The sequence below is a fragment of the Chiloscyllium plagiosum genome, unplaced genomic scaffold, assembly GCF_037043375.1.
Source record: "Chiloscyllium plagiosum isolate Xiang-an unplaced genomic scaffold, Cpla_swu_hap1 HiC_scaffold_3, whole genome shotgun sequence".
Classification (NCBI taxonomy): Eukaryota; Metazoa; Chordata; class Chondrichthyes; order Orectolobiformes; family Hemiscylliidae; genus Chiloscyllium; species Chiloscyllium plagiosum.
Genome location: NW_028270141.1, coordinates 87,517,684 through 87,535,249, shown reverse-complemented (window position 1 = coordinate 87,535,249; position 17,566 = coordinate 87,517,684). Strand labels below are relative to the sequence as shown.

Sequence of the window (17,566 nt, the reverse complement as noted above, 5' to 3'; positions counted from 1 at the left end):
TAGATGGTGACATTTTGAAAGATGTCCATATTACCGAGGAGGAAGTGCTGGATGTCTTAAAATGCATAAAAGTGGACAAATCCCCAGGACCTGATCAGCTGTACTCTAGAACTCTGTGGGAAGCTAGGGAAATGATTGCTGGGCCCCTTGCTGAGATATTTGTATCATTGATAGTCACAGGTGAGTTGCCAGAAGCCTGGAGGTTGGCTAACATGGTGCCACTATTTAAGAAAGTTGGTAAGGACAAGCCAGGGAACTATAGACCGGTGAGGCTGGCGTCAGTGGTCGGCAAGTTGTTGGAAAGAATTCTGAGTGAAAAGATGTACATGTATTTGGAAAGGCAAGGACTGATTAGCGATAGTCAACATGGCTTTGTGCATGGGAAATCACATCTCACAAACTTGATTGCAATTTTTGAAGAATTAACAAAGAGGATTGATGAAGACAGAGTGGTAGACATGATCTATATGGACTTCAGTAAGGCGTTCAACAAGGTTCTTCGTGGTAGGCTGGTTAGCAACATTACATCTCATGGAATACAGGGAGAACTAGCCATTTGGATACAGGACTGGCTCGAAGGTAGATGACAGAGGGTGATGGTGGAAGGTTGCTTTTCAGAATGGAGGCCTGTGACCAGTGGAGTGCCACAAGGATCAGTGCTGGGTTCACTACTTTTCATCATTTATATAAATGATTTTGATGTGAACATAGGAGGTATAGTTAGTAAGTTTGCAGGTGACACAAAAATTGGAGGTGTAGTGGACAGTGAAGAAGGTTACCTTAGAGTACAACAGGACTCGATCAGATGGGCCAATGGGCTGAGGAGTGGCAGATGTTACCTAGAGCATTACCTAGTCTCAGGATTATTAGTGGAGAAAGTGAGGTCTGCAGATGCTGCAGATCAGAGCTGGAAATGTGTTGCTGGAAAAGCGCAGCAGGTCAGGCAGCATCCAGGGAACAGGAGAATCGACGTTTCGGGCATAAGCCTGAAGAAGGGCTTATGCCCGAAACGTCGATTCTCCTGTTCCCTGGATGCTGCCTGACCTGCTGCGCTTTGCCAGCAACACATTTCCAGCTCAGGATTATTAGTCCAGTAACAATGCCACTGCACCATAGGAGCACAGGAGCACAGGGACAGGTAGAGGCCTTTCAACCCCTCAAGCCTGTTCTATTACTCAATGAGATGTCCAATTCCATATACTTGCCTTTGGGCCATACCAATAAGTATCTTTGCTTACAAATGTTTATCTAACTCAGATTTAAAATTAACAACTGATCTAACATAAATTGCCATTTGTGGAAGAGGGCTCCTAAACTTTAACCTTTTGTGTATAGAAGTGCTTCTTATCATCTCTCCTGAAAGGTCTGATTGTAATTTTTAGACTATGTCCTCCACTTCTAGAATCTTCAACCAGTGGAAATAGTTTGTCTTTTTCGTGTCAATATCTTGTCAATATCTTGTTAATATTTTGAAGTCTTCAATCAGATCTCCTAAATTCTAGTGAAAACAGGCCTACTTTGTATAATCTGTCCTTATAGTTTAACCCCTGAAGTCCAGTCCACCCTATTTGCTCCAGCCACTAGGTCAGTCCTTCACAGCACCAGGGACCCGGGTTCGATTCCACCCTCAGGTAACTGTCTGTGTGGAGTTTGTACATTTTACCTGTGTCTACTTGGATTGCTTTCAGGTGCTCCAGTCTCCTCTCACTGTCCAAAGATGTGCATGTTGGGTGGATTTTCCATGCTAAATTGCTTATAGTGTTCAGGAGATTTGTAGGGGAGAAAGTGAGGTCTGCAGATGCTGGAGATCAGAGCTGAAAATGTGTTGCTGGAACAGCGCAGCAGGTCAGGCAGCATCCAGGGAACAGGAGAATCGACGTTTCGGGCATAAGCCCTTCCTGCCTGACCTGCTGCACTGTTCCAGCAACACATTTTCAGCTCAGGAGATGTGTAGGCTGGGAAATGCAGGGTTAACAGGAATAGGGTAGGGGGGTGGGTCTGTGTAGGATGGTCTTCAGAGGGTCAGTGTGGACTCAATAGGCCAAATGGCCTGTTCCACAATGTAGGGATTCTCTGATTCTATGAAAATGCACGTCAGATTTAGGGATTGCATACTGCCTTAAAACAATGCAAGGTATGCATCATGCTAAACGTTTATGACTTCCTTGCCACTTTTCAGGTAAGCCATCATTTAGCAGCACATTTAACACTGGTTGCATACTACAGGTAATGTAAAGGGAAAGTTGACACCCAAAACTTTCCCAATTAAAAGTCATTCTTGGACTAAAGCCCAAATCCAATATAACCTCTACCTTTCTTCTGATTTCCAAATCAAAACTAAAATTTTTGATGGGCTGAAAGAATTTAGTGTACACAGGAAATGGATTGTTGTGGCCTGGGAAACGTGTGTAATGGTTTAGGATAGACCACAAACTTAAATTCAAGACACAGGCTAAACTGTGCTGACAAAACATGTTCCTACCTGTTTACCGGTCATTTTATTTCTCAGTTTTATAGCTAAAGGAATTGGATGGTTGCTGCTGAATTGATTTTGTCTGGTCTGTTTAAGTTCTACTTCGCTCTTTTTTAGATTTTCAATGTCATTTGTAGCATATGAGGTAAAATTTGTTGAGGTTGAAATTGCAATTAAAATGAGTTATTAAAATGAGAGTGAATCAGTAAGTCTGACACAGAAAAGTAACATCGCCATAGTCCTGCTCTCTTATTAGAGAGAGAGATGTCTGGTGGTGGTTTAACCTGAGGGTCACCATGCCTCAGGAGTGGGAAGAGGTTAAGAAGGAGAATCCTTCGTGGTTCCCTCAGCTGAAGGGGAGGGGGTTCAACCTATGTTGTCCGCATCACCCTGCATTTCAAACCAGTCATCTGGCCAACTTAGTAAACAATTGTATCTGATGAAAAATGTATTGATGCAACATATTTATCTGACATTAGCACCTTTTCTCTGGACCAAACCCCATTCAGGACAGACGTATTTCACCATCCTGCTGCTTCCGGCAGGAAAGCTCAAAGGTGGCACAGGCAGATGACAACACAAAGACTCTTGTTTTTGAAATTTCCCGAGCAAATATCCTATGAGCAATGCGTTTGTTCTTGCACATAATTTGGAGTAAAGAGCCCTGGCTTTTTTAAGGATGACGGTAATATTGCAATGAGTATCACCAATTTGAATTCTGTGTAACATCATAAATGTACTGAAGTATGTATTTACAATTTCACAGGATGCATCAATCAAAGCTTTCTTTTTATCAATTAAGGTCTTCTGCAGCAAACTTCCTAACACGATAGTTCTGCAACACGTACTCCCTGACATGCCCAGAACTTTAAAAAATAGGCTAAAGCAGATACTGAGAAAATTGATTTGAATGGAAGTGAGGGTAGGGAATATTCTTTAAAATGACATTGCCATAATGTGTGTTGCATTTGTACACAGTATTTTGGGAAATGATTTTAGCAATTGGTTCAGTTTGTATTTGCATGTTATAAATGAAAAACCTGTACAGATTAATACAAGTGAACGAATTTCCGAATTAGACAAATGTCCAAAAAAGATTACACAAAAACGCAGGTGTGTGTTGGGGGGCGGGGGTGGTGTAGATGGGTTGAAGGTAAGGAAAGTCCGAACCCAGCTAAAGAAAGATGCATGAACGTGAATGACAGTCGAGGAGGAAACATAAAGACCAAGCAAACAAAGCCTCTGGCACGCTGTAAAATTAACAGATTGTGCAAAACACAAGCCACCAACTGCCAGCCCAACCTCTCCCCCCCCCCCCCCCCCAACCCCAGCACCGCTCCTCCCCCTCAAACACAGAACAATACATATTCTCTAAAATGCTGGAGAGATCTTTACAAATTATGTATGCGACTTTAAAATTTCTATAGTTAATACAACTCAAAATAACCGACCAGTAATTTTAAACAACAGCTGTTATTTAATCCTCTGCCAATTCACGTATAAGGGAATAAATATCTTACCCCATTCATCAAACTAGCACCAAGCATACATCAATAGCGAATAACGCCTGGTGGGGCACTCGCATTAGATATGAAAAGCCCACGGCGCAGTTTATTATCTTCTGTTTTCTATTCTTAGTTGACTAAAGGTTAAAAATACCCAACGCTAAGCAATATTCACACAGAGAGAAGCAGACAGAGACACAGAGCCAACAAAGCTCTGGTTTAACATGCACTGACGAAGTGGTGCTGAAGGATAGCTGGAAGCGTGCAGTGCACATTAGAGACCCCAGCCCACTACTTTCACAGATGCGTGGAAGTGCGACTGGAAACAATTATTATACCGATGCATATTTTATTACCTCTGACTAATGATTGACATCAGTATTTATTGGTCAATTACGTGCACTTCTCGGATTTCGAATATAACATCCGCTTAACCCATCACCGAGACAGTTCGCGTGTATTTTCTGTTCTCTTTCAAACCCATGCAGCATTGTGTGCGTCTTCATATTCAAGAGCCACTCTGTGGGGGATAGGCAGAGGCACTCAATGGGCTTTACAACAGCTAACAGCTGCCATTGTAACACATCAATTTCCCCTCAATACATCTATATTTCCCAGGACGGAGGTACGTGTGCTTTTGCTTTCTGCAATTGCCCTGGTGTGAGTCAGCTCCGTCTCCCTCCACACCTCCTCCTTCCCCCTTCCCCTAATATGGCCAGGAACGGCGGGTAGGCGTGGCGACCTGCCTCGGCGGTGCTGAAAGACAGCTCCCAGCTTCCGAGGGTGTGGGTTGTCGCTCCGCCGCGATCTCAAGACTTCTCCCTGTACATCATGAGTCCAGCGGCTCCCGGAGCGGCGCCATGAAGCGCCAGAACGTGAGGACCCTCGCCCTCATTGTGTGCACCTTCACCTACCTGCTCGTCGGAGCTGCCGTCTTCGACGCGCTGGAGTCCAAGCAGGAGACCTCGGAGAAGAAGAACCTGGAGGAGAGAAGATTCGAGCTCATGAATAAATACAACCTGAGCGAGAAGAAATACGAGGAACTCGAGCTCGTTGTCCTGAGACTCAAACCGCACAAAGCTGGGGTCCAGTGGAAATTCGCTGGATCCTTTTATTTCGCCATTACTGTGATCACAACTATCGGTAAGTAGTTCCCCCCCCCCCCCCCCCCGCCCAATTGCCCGCCCTCTATTACAGATCTGCACTTGACTGCATTTATATAATTCATCAGTAATGAGGAAAAAACCTAATTTATTATTTTACATCTTGCCCCCTTTTCATTCAAAAGTTAATGTCTGTCGCCCATTGCAATATGTCGTTTTTTATTAGTTCAGTCTATTTGCCGTCTCCGGTAGTTTGTGAAAAACATAGCGATTGAAGTAAAGTTTCAAACATTGAAACATGTTACGCAATTTCACGAGCGAAAATATTCCCAGTCCTCTATAAGGATGTTTCAGGGGCATCTCCGACAGAAAGGGTCTTTGTTTTGGAAGTTACACGGCGAGCTCCGATTGTCCCGACGAACTGCTTTTGTCCCACCGATATTTAGGAAGTTCTCATATCGAACTCATTTTACCTGCTGTAAACCGCGGCGGGATTCTCTTCATAAATAATAATCGCCGCCAAACCTGGGAATGTTAATGTAGACAACTGCTTTCTTCCAGGGGAAGGGAAGTCATGAAGATCAGTGGAGAAATATTTTGTTCGTATTAACAAAGGCTTTCCTGTGTAATAAGCTTAGCGTTCCGTAAAAGATACTCAGCCGTTTACACGATGTACCGTGATTAACACGAGCGAATTTGTACAACTGCATTCCAATAGAGTACAGGGACAAAGGCAGCTAGGAAATGGGGATTCGCATATCAATAAAAGTGGCACTGCGGGTTAACGCAGGCTAAAAAAGAAAATTCAGAGAAAGCACTGGAGATGAGTTCCAGAAGAATAGATTTGAAAAGCAGAGAAGTTATGTTAAACTCATATGACACCTTTGTCCGACCACGCTCTCCATATTGTTCTCTATACTTGCAAAAAGACGTGGGGACTCCGGAAAATGTAAACAAAAATAGATTTACGAGAACTACGCAGAACTGAAACACTAGAACTGTCAGGAAAGCTTGAACAAGTTGGAGATGCTTTCTCTCAGAAAAGGAAGCCAGAGGGCTGATTTAATAAAGGTCTTTAAATTTAGCAGGAGCATGTAAAGTGTAGGTGTTTCCACTTCTGTAGGACTCCCAGACTACCGTTAATCAATATTATAAGATGCTCAATAATTGATCCATTGAGGAATACGGGAGTAACGCCATGGTCCAGAGAGTGGTGAGGTGAACAGCATTAAGCGAGAAACTGAATGAATATGAGGAAGAATGAACAGCTCTTTTAGACTATAATCATAAAACGATAGGTAATTGGAACAGACGTATGCAGTTAGGCTTTGCTGATAGGGTTGGAGTTAAGTAGGATGGGAGAAAGTTTGTGTAGACCAGACACATTAGCACAGATCTGTTTCTCTGAATGGTCCCTTTTTTCTGTTGTAAATTTATGTTGGTCTTTGCAATTTGCTTCAGTGCTATCTTCCAATTCCACATTGTGCTCAGCTTTTGAGGAGCTTGGTCTTAGTTCCTAAAACTGTTACCCTAAACCTTTCCACTACTTTATCAAACTTTAAAAAAAATCTGCAAATCTATTTCTTCAAGCAACCTTTTTTCCACCCCTCCTTTTCACAACTTTCCCTTCCTGGATTGTAATAAATTAGGAGAAAATGAGGAATTCAGATGCTGGAGATCAGACTCAAAGAGTATAGTGCTGGAAAAGCACAACTGGTCAGGCAGCATTGGAGAAGCAGGAGAGTCCATGTTTCAGGCATAAGCCCTTCATTAGGAATGATGAAGAGCTTATGCCCAAAACATTGACTCTCTTGCTCCTCGGATGCTGCCTGACCGCTGTGCATTTTCAGTGCTACACACTCTGACATACATTGTAATGCCTACTTGTTAACTGCCTTGACATGCTCTTATATGAAATGTGATTTGTTGCTGCTGTTGTTATTAATGATGATCCATATTTATGGGGATATTAGATTAGGTGCAGGTTCAGTTTGCATGTGGTGTTTCTCTGCAATATTTTCAGAAGCTCTGCCCATTTTAGCGGCTGCTTAATCCAAGTATGTGTCATGTTAAATTGGAAAGCTGTCAGCTTTCTAAAAAATTGGCTATGTGTTTAGAGTGCTCCTATCTGTTATAAGTGATCAGATGGACTATTTTTAACTGCTTTATTATGCAGTTACTGTCACTCTGAACTGTTTTATTTAGATGTGCCTGCTCTTATTCGAATATTTCTCCGTAGACATCATGAATGAAATGTGGAAAAAGTTATAAGATTACTTTTTCACTATAACTGTGAAATCCAATCATGTAATTAATCAACAGTGAAGGTATGGGGGCAATTAGTAACTTTCATCTGAAATGGACACAAATGCCTCAAAGCAACTGCACATAACTATGCACACATTTAAATTGCATTAATGGTTCTGAGGAAGGGTCACTCGACCCAAAACAGTAACTCTGATTTCTTTCTACAGATGCTGCCAGATCTGCTGAGCTTCTCACGCAATTTCCATTTTTGTTTCTGATTTACAGCATCCACAGTTCTTTCAGTTTAACTTATTTTGAGGTTTGATTCTCATACAAATGTTGCCAATCAGCTGGAGTGCACCAGATCCATGCCCCAATGCAGTTTGCTGGCTGTGCAAGGTCAGGAAAGCTGCAGCCTCTCAAGTGGAATAGCCTGATAGTCTGATAAAAACCTAAGTAATTGGAGAAAGAATAGACAATATAGCTCAAGCATGCTCTGGCCTTGAATGCAATTTTAGCTAACTGTCTATCCCAATTCCACCTCCTACTGGTTTTTAAAGAGATCGAAATCTATCTACCTCAGTCCTGACTTTTCAATGATAGAAAATCCACAATGCTCTGAAAGAGAATTCCAAACAATCCAATCCTGAGAGTGAAGGCATTTCTTTTCATCCTAGTTCCAAAGTATTGGCTCTTTGTTCTGAGACTGTTGCCTCCGTGTTCTAGATTCTGAAGTTGGAAGAAACAGCTCTAATGTCCACTCTTCAGAATCGTGCAAGATTCAATTAAATTCTCGCTCATGCCTCTAAATGCCAGAAAATAAAGACCAAACTACTGAAAACTGAGACAGAGAAGGCCACTAGGAGCAGGGGATGGGTACAGGGACTGGGAAGTAGTGGTAGGTGGTGTTGAGTTAGGTGGAAGGAGTGTCTGTTGCACGACTGGCAGTTTATTTGAAATAATTTTGTGTATCTGCTATTGTCCTTATGCAAAAATCTGTTTACATATTGCTGTAGGCTAGTAAAACATTCCAAGATATGTCACAGGAATATAATAAATCAAACTGTGTCACAGACCTAACTTAGTGTAGATGACCAAACATTCAGTCAAAGAGATAGACATTAAGGAACATTTTAGCAAATTAATAATGACAAGTGACACAGAGATTCTGGGAAGTAATCCCAGACATTGAGGCTTTGATAACTGAAGGCTCAATGGAAGAATTATCATTTGGAATTCTCATGATGCTGGAATAAGAAAACTATACATGATCTGGAGGTTTGTGGAAGGTAAGAGATTACAGAGAGTGAGGAAAGAGGTATGGAAGGTTTGAGAATAAGGATGACAAATTGAATTATTGCTTATCTGGGAATCAGAGATGATAGACAATTGGGATTTGGAGTGAGTTCAGAGATAGGCAGAAGAATATTGATTGCAAAATTATTAAGGGTAGAATGCGGGAGACCAGGCAGAGGTAAATTGGAATAGTCAAGTTGAGAGATAACAAGTCCAAAGATGTACAAGTTAGGTGAATTGGTTGTGCGAAATTGCCCATGGTGTTCAGGGATGTGTAGGTTAGGTGGACTGGTCAGGGGAAATGTAAAATAATAGAGTAGGGGAATGGGTTTGGGTGGGATATTCTTCAGGGGGTCAGTGTGGACTTGTTGAGCCAAATGGCCTTGTTTCTACACTTTGGGGATTCTATGATTCTATGATTCAAAGGGATAGATGAGGCTTTTGGAAGCTGATGAGTTGAGGATGAGAATGGAGTCAGGTGAAGTTATAGAGGCAAGAATAGGTAGTCTCCGTGAGCTTCACTGTTAGAAGTTCATGTCTGAGTCAAATATTAAACCAATGTTCTGAACACTCTTGTTCAGCTTCATAAGTTGCTAGAGAGAGTACAGTAGTGGGATTGGCAGCTAGGGATTTGAGGTTTTCATCTCAATATTTATTTAGAAGAATTTTCTGATCTGCCAGTGTTAGATGCAAACAATCTGATAGTATAGAGAGTGGAAGGATTGAGAAAAATGGTTCTGAAGTAGAGTTGGGAGTTATAGTTTTTATTGTACACATGGAAACTAACGCAATGCCATAAAGCAAGTGACAGAGGGAATAGACCAATAGACAGAGCTCATCATTTTTTCTAAATAGCAAGATTTCTCAAAATTTATTTACTATTTGATTGAACCCATGTTGGTCAGTATACTTCCGCACACAGAATATATCAGACAGAACCAAAATGGCCTATTCAATCAATGCACAGCTTGTCTGCATAGCAAGACAGCAGCTTGAATCCAGCTTGGTTGCAATATTGATTTGAAGTGTTAATTAGTTCTTCAGAGGGAGGGTTGTTACCTATAATTTCAAACAGTTTGTGCTATTAGGAGTAGATTACTCTTGTGACATCTGATGTCCAGGTCATTGTTCTTAACCATTCACACAGCAGGAAGCTTACCAAGGCAGACATTTTGAAGTCTCATCAAAAGGTAGGCTCTCACCTCAAGGTAATAATTTGTATTGACAGTTTGATGGGCTGTGTTTGCATCTCAGAGATTTAAGGGAGAGCAATTCACAGAGGGGTAGTTTTTCTTTCTCTCAGTCACAGAATGTGTCTTTTCTTGCAGATAGCAAATAAAAGCTTTTACTGTATGGATCAGTTGAAGGATTAATCCAGATAAGAAAATCCTCCATCTTATCAACTATGCTTAGAGCGAAAGAAGTTGAATTTTGTTGTTTTTATAACCAAGGAATGTAGGGGAATTTATGTTGTCACTAAGAAAAATATATACTGATTATTATGCCATTTATGTTAACAATATAAAGCTTGTGCTTTATCTCAGTTAAATGCATAAGAACATAATAGCACGAGTAGACCATACATCCTTTTGCCCGTCTGCCATTCAATTATATCATGGCTGATCCATGGCTTAACTCAATCTGGGTTCTATATCCTTTAATACAAAAAGCTAACAAAAATCTATCATCTCAGTTTTGAAATTTTCAATTGAACTTGACTGAAAATCTTCACTGCCATTTGCAAGAAGAAAGGCTTCCTGAAAACATACCTGAAAAGCTCAGCTCAAAATGTAAGGTTATTATAAATATTCACCGAAGAAATTATTTTTATGTGTTCATTGTATCAAATTAACATATCATTTAATCACTTTCAACATCCCAATTAAATTACTATCACAATCCTGGAGGTTAACATTGACCAGAAACTTAACTAGTCTGTGGCAATACAGCATATGAGCAATTCAGAAGCAGAGAACATACTGGAAATACTCAGCAATTCTGGCACCATTTCTAGAATGAGAAATTGTTAATATTTAGGGTGACACTTTCTTGTCACAATTAAGGAGGTCAGAGAACTCTAGCCGTATTGTGGTGGGGGCTATCATGGAAATTGGTGGTCAACTCCTTCGGCTGCATGTGCAGACTCAATCGTGATGCAGTGTCTAATGATCCCTGTCACAATTTTCAATTCAGAATAGGTAAAGTAATGTGGAAACCCCTCAATAACCTAGTACTACAGTGGAAGCACAGACTGAGGTTGTAAATTGCATTCTTGCTACCATGCCTTGCTACAAGCATGGCTGTGGGTTTTAACACTCAAAGGGGCATGCTGTCTGTAAAACAATCCAACAATCTTTCTTTAAACAGGTTGCAAGCCATGAATGTGGTAATCACACTGTGGAAGCAGGAACCTGCTGTCCTTTCTTAGGGGGACAACATTCATATTGTTTCTACAGGCAATCTACTAGTAGTCTTGTTATTATTTAGCTAACCAGCTGGTGTCCATGCAGTTAGAAACTAGCTTTACTTTTCTGGTTAAAAGAGAAAACTGCACATAGCACCAGGTAGAAAAATGCCACTGAAGAGGATTCCAAGCTTTCAGTTGTTCACCTGCATTGAAAGAATGACTTGGAAATGTTGATCTGTGTAAGGCAATGATATTGTGAGATGGTAAAATAGGGAGAGTGTTGCCAACTACATGCTGATTAGGAAAATTCTAATTCACAGTTCTTATTTTTAAAAAAAAAAACACTCATTGCAGTGTATTAATAGAGTGTACATTTGCTCGCTGAGCTGGTAGATTTGTTCACAGACGTTTCATAACCATGCTAGGTAACATCATCAGTGAGCCTCCGATGAAGCCCAGGTGTTCTGTCCCTCTTCCTATTTATGTGTCTTGGTCTGTTGTTGTGGGTGATATCACTTCCGGTTCTTTTTCTGAGAGGTTGGTAAATGGGGTCCAAATCGATATATTTGTTAATGCAGTTCCAGTTTGAATGCCAGGCCTCTAGGAATTCCTGTGTGTGTCTTTGTTTAGCCTGTCCCAGGATGATGTATCATCCTAGCAGAACTGGTGACCCTCTTCGTCTGTGTGTATGGATACTAATGATAGTTGGGCATGTCTTTTGGTGGCTAGTTGGTGCTCATGTATTCTGGTGGCTAGTTCCCTGCTGTCCATCCAATGTAATGGTTGTTACAGACATTGCAGGGTATTTTGTAAGTGATGTTCGTCCTGCTGGTTGTTGGTATGGGGTCCTTTAAATTCATCAGGAGATGTTTTAGTGTGAGAATGTGGGCTACCATGCTGCTTAGGGGCTACAGTAGTCTGGTTGTCATCTTGGAGTTGTGTTTAATGTATGGCAGGGTGGCTAGAGTCTCTGGGCGTGTTTTGTCTTCTTGTTTAGGTTTGTTGAGAAGGAATCAGCGGACTGTGCTTATCAGGTACCCATTGTTCCTGAATTCATTGTATCAGTGTTTTTCCTCACCTTCTCATAAGTCCTGGATTCTGCAGTGTTTTGTGGCTTGTTTAAATAATGTCTTGATGCAGCTCCGTTTGTGGATGTTGGGATGATTGCTTCTGTAGTTGAATATCTGTGTGTAGCTTTCCTGTAGATGCTAGTCTGCAGCTCCCCATTGGCTCTTTGTTCTACTGTAATGTCTAGGAAGGTGGGTGGGTTGTTGTTCTCTTCCTCTTTCGTGAAGTTTATACCTGTAAGGATGTTGTTTATGTGTTTGTGGGTTTCTACTAATTTGTTGCATCAATGTATTGCGTTCTGTTCAGGATGACAGCATGCGCCCTTTGTCTGCTGGTAGGATTACGATATTTCTGTCATTTTGAAGTTCTTCCAGGGCTTTCTTTTCCAGTGTGTTGAAGGTGTTCCCTTCGTTCTTTCTGCTTAGTGTTCGTGCTACTGTCTGTCTGATGGCCTACTGGATTTCTTCTGTACAGGACAGACAAAGGGTGCACGACCGTCATCCTGAACAGGACACAATAAATGTAAAAGCAAACACATTACTCAGATACCAAGACCCACTAACAGATGACGATGGACCCAATTCCACAGCTAGAAAACATTTATTACAGCAAACCCTGAGGAAAGTTCACAAGACAGGTGAAATTAACTAGACAGACCTCCAAAGAACGACACCTAAAGGATCCAACACAGCTTTCTATGGATTACCAAAGGTATACATACCAGGGGCCCCCTCAGACTTATAGTCTCACTTCCCGGTACACCGACGTACAGACTAGCAAAAGAACTACAATGCAAACTGAAACACCCAGTAAAAGTCTCAAGCTAGTCCATCCACTCCACCTAGGAATTCCTTAACATCATCAAAGACATCAAGGTAGAGGATGACATGCTCATGGTTTTCTGCGAAATGGCTGATTCACATCAATAAACATCGCTCTAACCAAAGGAACACTGGCCTCACTACTAAATGAATCAAGAACACAAATACCTGACAGCACCAACTCCATCAGCAAGGACAGCATCCTCGAACTAGTAGACCTGTGCCTCACAACCCACTTCACCTTCAACAACAAGATCTACAAACAAATCAATGGGGACGCCTATGGGATCATCAATATTAGGACTCTCAGCAGGAGCATTTATCAGAGGTTAGAATGAACAGCCCAAGCTTTGGGTCCGCTATGTGGATGACACCGATGTGATGAAACACAACAAATTAAAAGAAATCCACAAACACATAAATAACATTCTTACTGGGAGAAACTACCAAAGAGGAAGAGAACACCAACAGACTCCCCTTCCTCGACATCCAATAGAACAAAAAGCCAATGGAGAGCTGCAGACCAGCGTCTACAGGAAGGTCACACACAGATACTCAACTACAGGAGCAATCATCCCAACATCCAGAAATGGAGCTGAATCAGGACATTATTTAAATGAGGCACAACACACTGCAGAACCCAGAAACAACAGGAAGCCGAGGAAAAACATTGATACAACGTATTCAGGAACAACGGGTACCTGATAAGAGTAGTTCGCCAATTCCTACACAACAAACCTAAACAAGAAGACAAAACACGTCCAGACAGTTTAGCCACCTTGTCATACATTAAACACATCTCAGAGACGATGACCAGACTACTTCGGCCCCTAGGCATCATGGTAACCCACAAGCCTACCATCACACTGAACCAGCTCCTGATGAATTTAAAGGACCCCATACCAACAACCAGCAGAACGAATGTCATATACAAAATACCCTGCAAGGATTGCAACAAACATTACATTGGATAAACTGGCAGGAAACTAGCCACCAGAATACATGAACACCAACTAGCCACCAAAAGACATGACCAACCATCATTAATATTCATACACACAATGAAGAGGGTCACCAGTTTGACTGGGGCAATACATCCATCCTTGTAACTTGAAGGGACTACATGTACAAATGCAGAAGTAAGGTGGAGAGATGGTAAATGGGGAAATGGAGAAATACCAATAAGCAGCTTCCTGTTGATAGACCATTCAACCTCTTGAATCTCAGGACACAGATTTCAATGTCCACTGTTTCAGCAAAAGATGCATAAAGAGTAACAGGTATATTTATGATTTGGAGGTGTCGGTGTTGGACTGGGGTGTACAAAGTTAAAAATCACACAACACCAGGTTATAGTCCAACAGGTTTATTTGGAATCACTAGCTTTCCGATTGCTGCCCCTTCATCAGGTATACCTATAGGCAGTTTAGTCAGGGTCCCGCAATTGGTAGCAGATGACAGGACAGTTTAGAAGCTGCCATTAAATGCATCTTCACCACATGTTGGATTTAATATTGCAATACAACAGACCTTGTTGTGCTTGGCAGGTCCAGCCTGATGTATAGCACAGGCTTCCACAAAAACAAATTGAAGATTATTCATAACTGCAGCCTGGTAGTTATCTGCACTGAACAGTGAGAAGATGAGGCTATTTCTCAGAGCTGCCAAGTTGTGTTTGGAATTGTTTGTTCTGCTTTCTCAGTGGATAAACAGATTCACAACTCACTGTCAGTGATTAGGACAAGTCTTATCTAGTGAGGGATTCAGTCTTGGTTAAGTCATTGCATGTCAAGGGGGAGTAGTTAGATTCTTTCTTGAGGAGGTTCTTGTGTGGCTTGAATGTTGCATGCCACTGATCTGCCCAACTCTAGATACTGTCCAGGCCTCTGTGTGTTTAAACTTGGACTACTTCAACATCTAAGGTTTCACAAATGGTGCTGAATATTGTGTAATCATCAGCAAACATCCCCACTTCTGACCTTATGATGATAGGAATATCATTGTTGAAATAGCCAGAGATAATTGGACTTAAGACACTGTCCTGCAGAACTCCTGCAGAGATGTCCTGGAACTTATATGACTAACCTCTACCACAACCTTTGTTTGTGCCAGATATGGCTCCAGTCTGTGGAGAGTCTTTACCCTGCTTCCTTTTGACTTCTGTTTTGCGAGGGCTGTTTGATGCCACACTCGATTATGACTTTGAAATCACGATCATGTCATTCTTAGCTCCCCTCTGAAATTCAGCTGTTTTGTCCATGTTAGAACCAAGGCTGTGATAAGATCAGGACCTGACTAACCCTGGCAGAACCCAAACTGAGCACCTTTGAGAACATTCTTGCTGAGGGAAAAAGTGAGGACTGCAGATGCTGGAGATCAGAGTCAAAAAGTGTGGTGCTGGAAAAACACAGTCAGTCAGGCAGCATCCGAGGAGCAGGAGAGTCGATGTTTTGAGCATAAGCAGGAATGTTGCTGAGCACGTGCCACTTGGTAGCACGTTCGATTGATCCTCTGCCTCTTGGATAATGATTGAGGGTAAGCTGGTAATTAGCTTTTTGTGGACAGGACAGAGCTGGACAATTTTCCACATTGTCAAGTAGATGACAGTGTTGTACCTGCAGTGCAACAGCTTGGCTACAGGCGCAACTAGTTCTGGAGCACAAATTTTTTACCAGGATACTATCAGGCCACAACATAACTTCAATGGTAATGTTCCTTAAAGAATACTTATCACAAATGTTTGTTGCACAGTTTGATAATGCAGTCTAGTGAAGGAATGTCTCGGTATAAGAAATACAGAATGATTACCATCGGTAGTTGGACAGCTGAGTGAAATGTAAGTATATGAATGATTGGATAAATGTTCAAAAACACAGAAGTGATGTGGCAGTGAACAGAACAATTAAATTTAGCTTAACGTGTCCTTTATGAATCCAGTTCATGTATGTGTTGCATCTGGCAAAGGTTAGCCTTGCTCTCATTGCCTATTGAATCCTCTGTCCTTAGTCATCATTTTTAGTATTTAGAACAGAGGTCAACTGCTGTGATCCGTGAAAAGATCATTTTCTTTTGAAGTGAATGGATGCACGGGGAAAACAAAAAGGTCAAACAAGATCAATGAAGTGATATTCAGCAGAGAAAACAGTTTGTATTAATTAACACCTATTAATAGACTAGGTCCTATGAATCTAATGGCCATGAGCACTGTTTCTACTTTGGCTACTGTTGCCTCACCACCAGTAATGTCTCTTACATAAACCTGCTTGTTTCAAAGTGAGTCAAAGAGTCATAGAGTCATAGAGATGTACAGCACAGAAACAGACCCTTCGGTCCAACTTGTCCATGTCGACCAGATATCCCAACCCAATCTATACCCAACTGCCAACACCCAGTCCATATCCCTCCAAGCCCTTTCTGTTCAACTACTCATCCAGGTGCCTTTTAGACGTTGCAATTGTACCAGCCTCCACCAATTCCTCTGGCAGCTAATTCCATACACGCACCACCCTTCGCCTGAAAAAGTTGCCTCTTAGGTCTCTTTTATATCTTTTGCCGCTCACCCTAAACCTATGCCCTCTAGTTCTGGACTTGCCCACCAACCCCAGGGAAAAGACTTTGTCTATTTACCCTATCCATGCCCCTCATGATTTTCTAAACATCTATCAGGTCACCCCTCAGCCTCTGACGCTCCAGGGAAAACAGCTACAGACTATTCAACCTCTCCCTATAGCTCAAATCTTCCAACCCTGGCAACATACCTGTAAATATTTTCTGAACCTTTCAAGTTTCACAACATCCTTCCGATAGGAAGGTGACCAGAATTGCACGCAATATTCCAAAAGTAGCCTAACCAATGGCTTGTACAGCCGCAACATGACCTCCCAACTCCTGTACTCAATACTCTGACCAATAAAGGAAAGCATACCAAATGCCTTCTTCACTATCCTATCTACCTGCGACTCCACTTTCAAGGAGCCATGATCCTGCACTCCAAGGGCTTTTTGTTCAGCAACACTCTCTAGGACCTTACCATTAAGTGTACAAGTCCTGCTATGATTTGCTTTCCCAAAATGCAACACCTCACATTTATCGTAATTAAACTCCATCTGCCAGTCCTCAGCCCATTGACTCATCTGATCAAGATCCTGTTGTAGTCTGAGGTAACCTCCTTCGCTGTCCACTACACCTCCAATTTTGGTGTCATCTGCAAACTTACTAACTGTACCTCTTAAGCTCACATCCAAATCATTATATAAATGACAAAAAGTAGTGAACCCAGCACCGATCCTTGTGGCACTCCACTGGTCACAGGCTTCCAATCTGAAAAACAACCCTCCACCACCACCCTCTATCTTCTACCTTTGAGCCAGTTCTGTAGCCAAATGGCTAGTTCTCCCTGTATTCCATGAGACATAATCTTGCTAACCAGTCTCCCACGGGGAACCTTGTCAAACACCTTTCTGAAGTTCATATAGATCATGTCTACCATTCTACCCTCATCAATCCTCTTTGTTACTTCTTAAAAAATCTCAGTCAAGTTTATGAGACATGATTTCCCATGCACAAATCCATGTTGACTATCCCGAATCAGTCCTTGCCTCTCCAAATACATATACATCCTGTCCCTCAGAATTCCCTCCAACAAC

At 41.8% G+C, this 17,566-nt stretch overlaps 1 protein-coding gene across 1 annotated transcript in view; it reads left to right on the top strand.

The window, feature by feature from the left end:
* The first annotated feature begins 4,787 nt into the window (after positions 1 to 4,787).
* LOC122546471 (potassium channel subfamily K member 3) overlaps positions 4,788 to 17,566 on the top strand; it is a 94,739-nt gene continuing 81,960 nt past the window's right edge. The window contains exon 1 of the mRNA XM_043685176.2: positions 4,788 to 5,121. Coding sequence (XP_043541111.1) covers positions 4,839 to 5,121 — 283 coding nt within the window. The 5' untranslated portion in view covers positions 4,788 to 4,838. The remainder of the gene's footprint in view (positions 5,122 to 17,566) is intronic.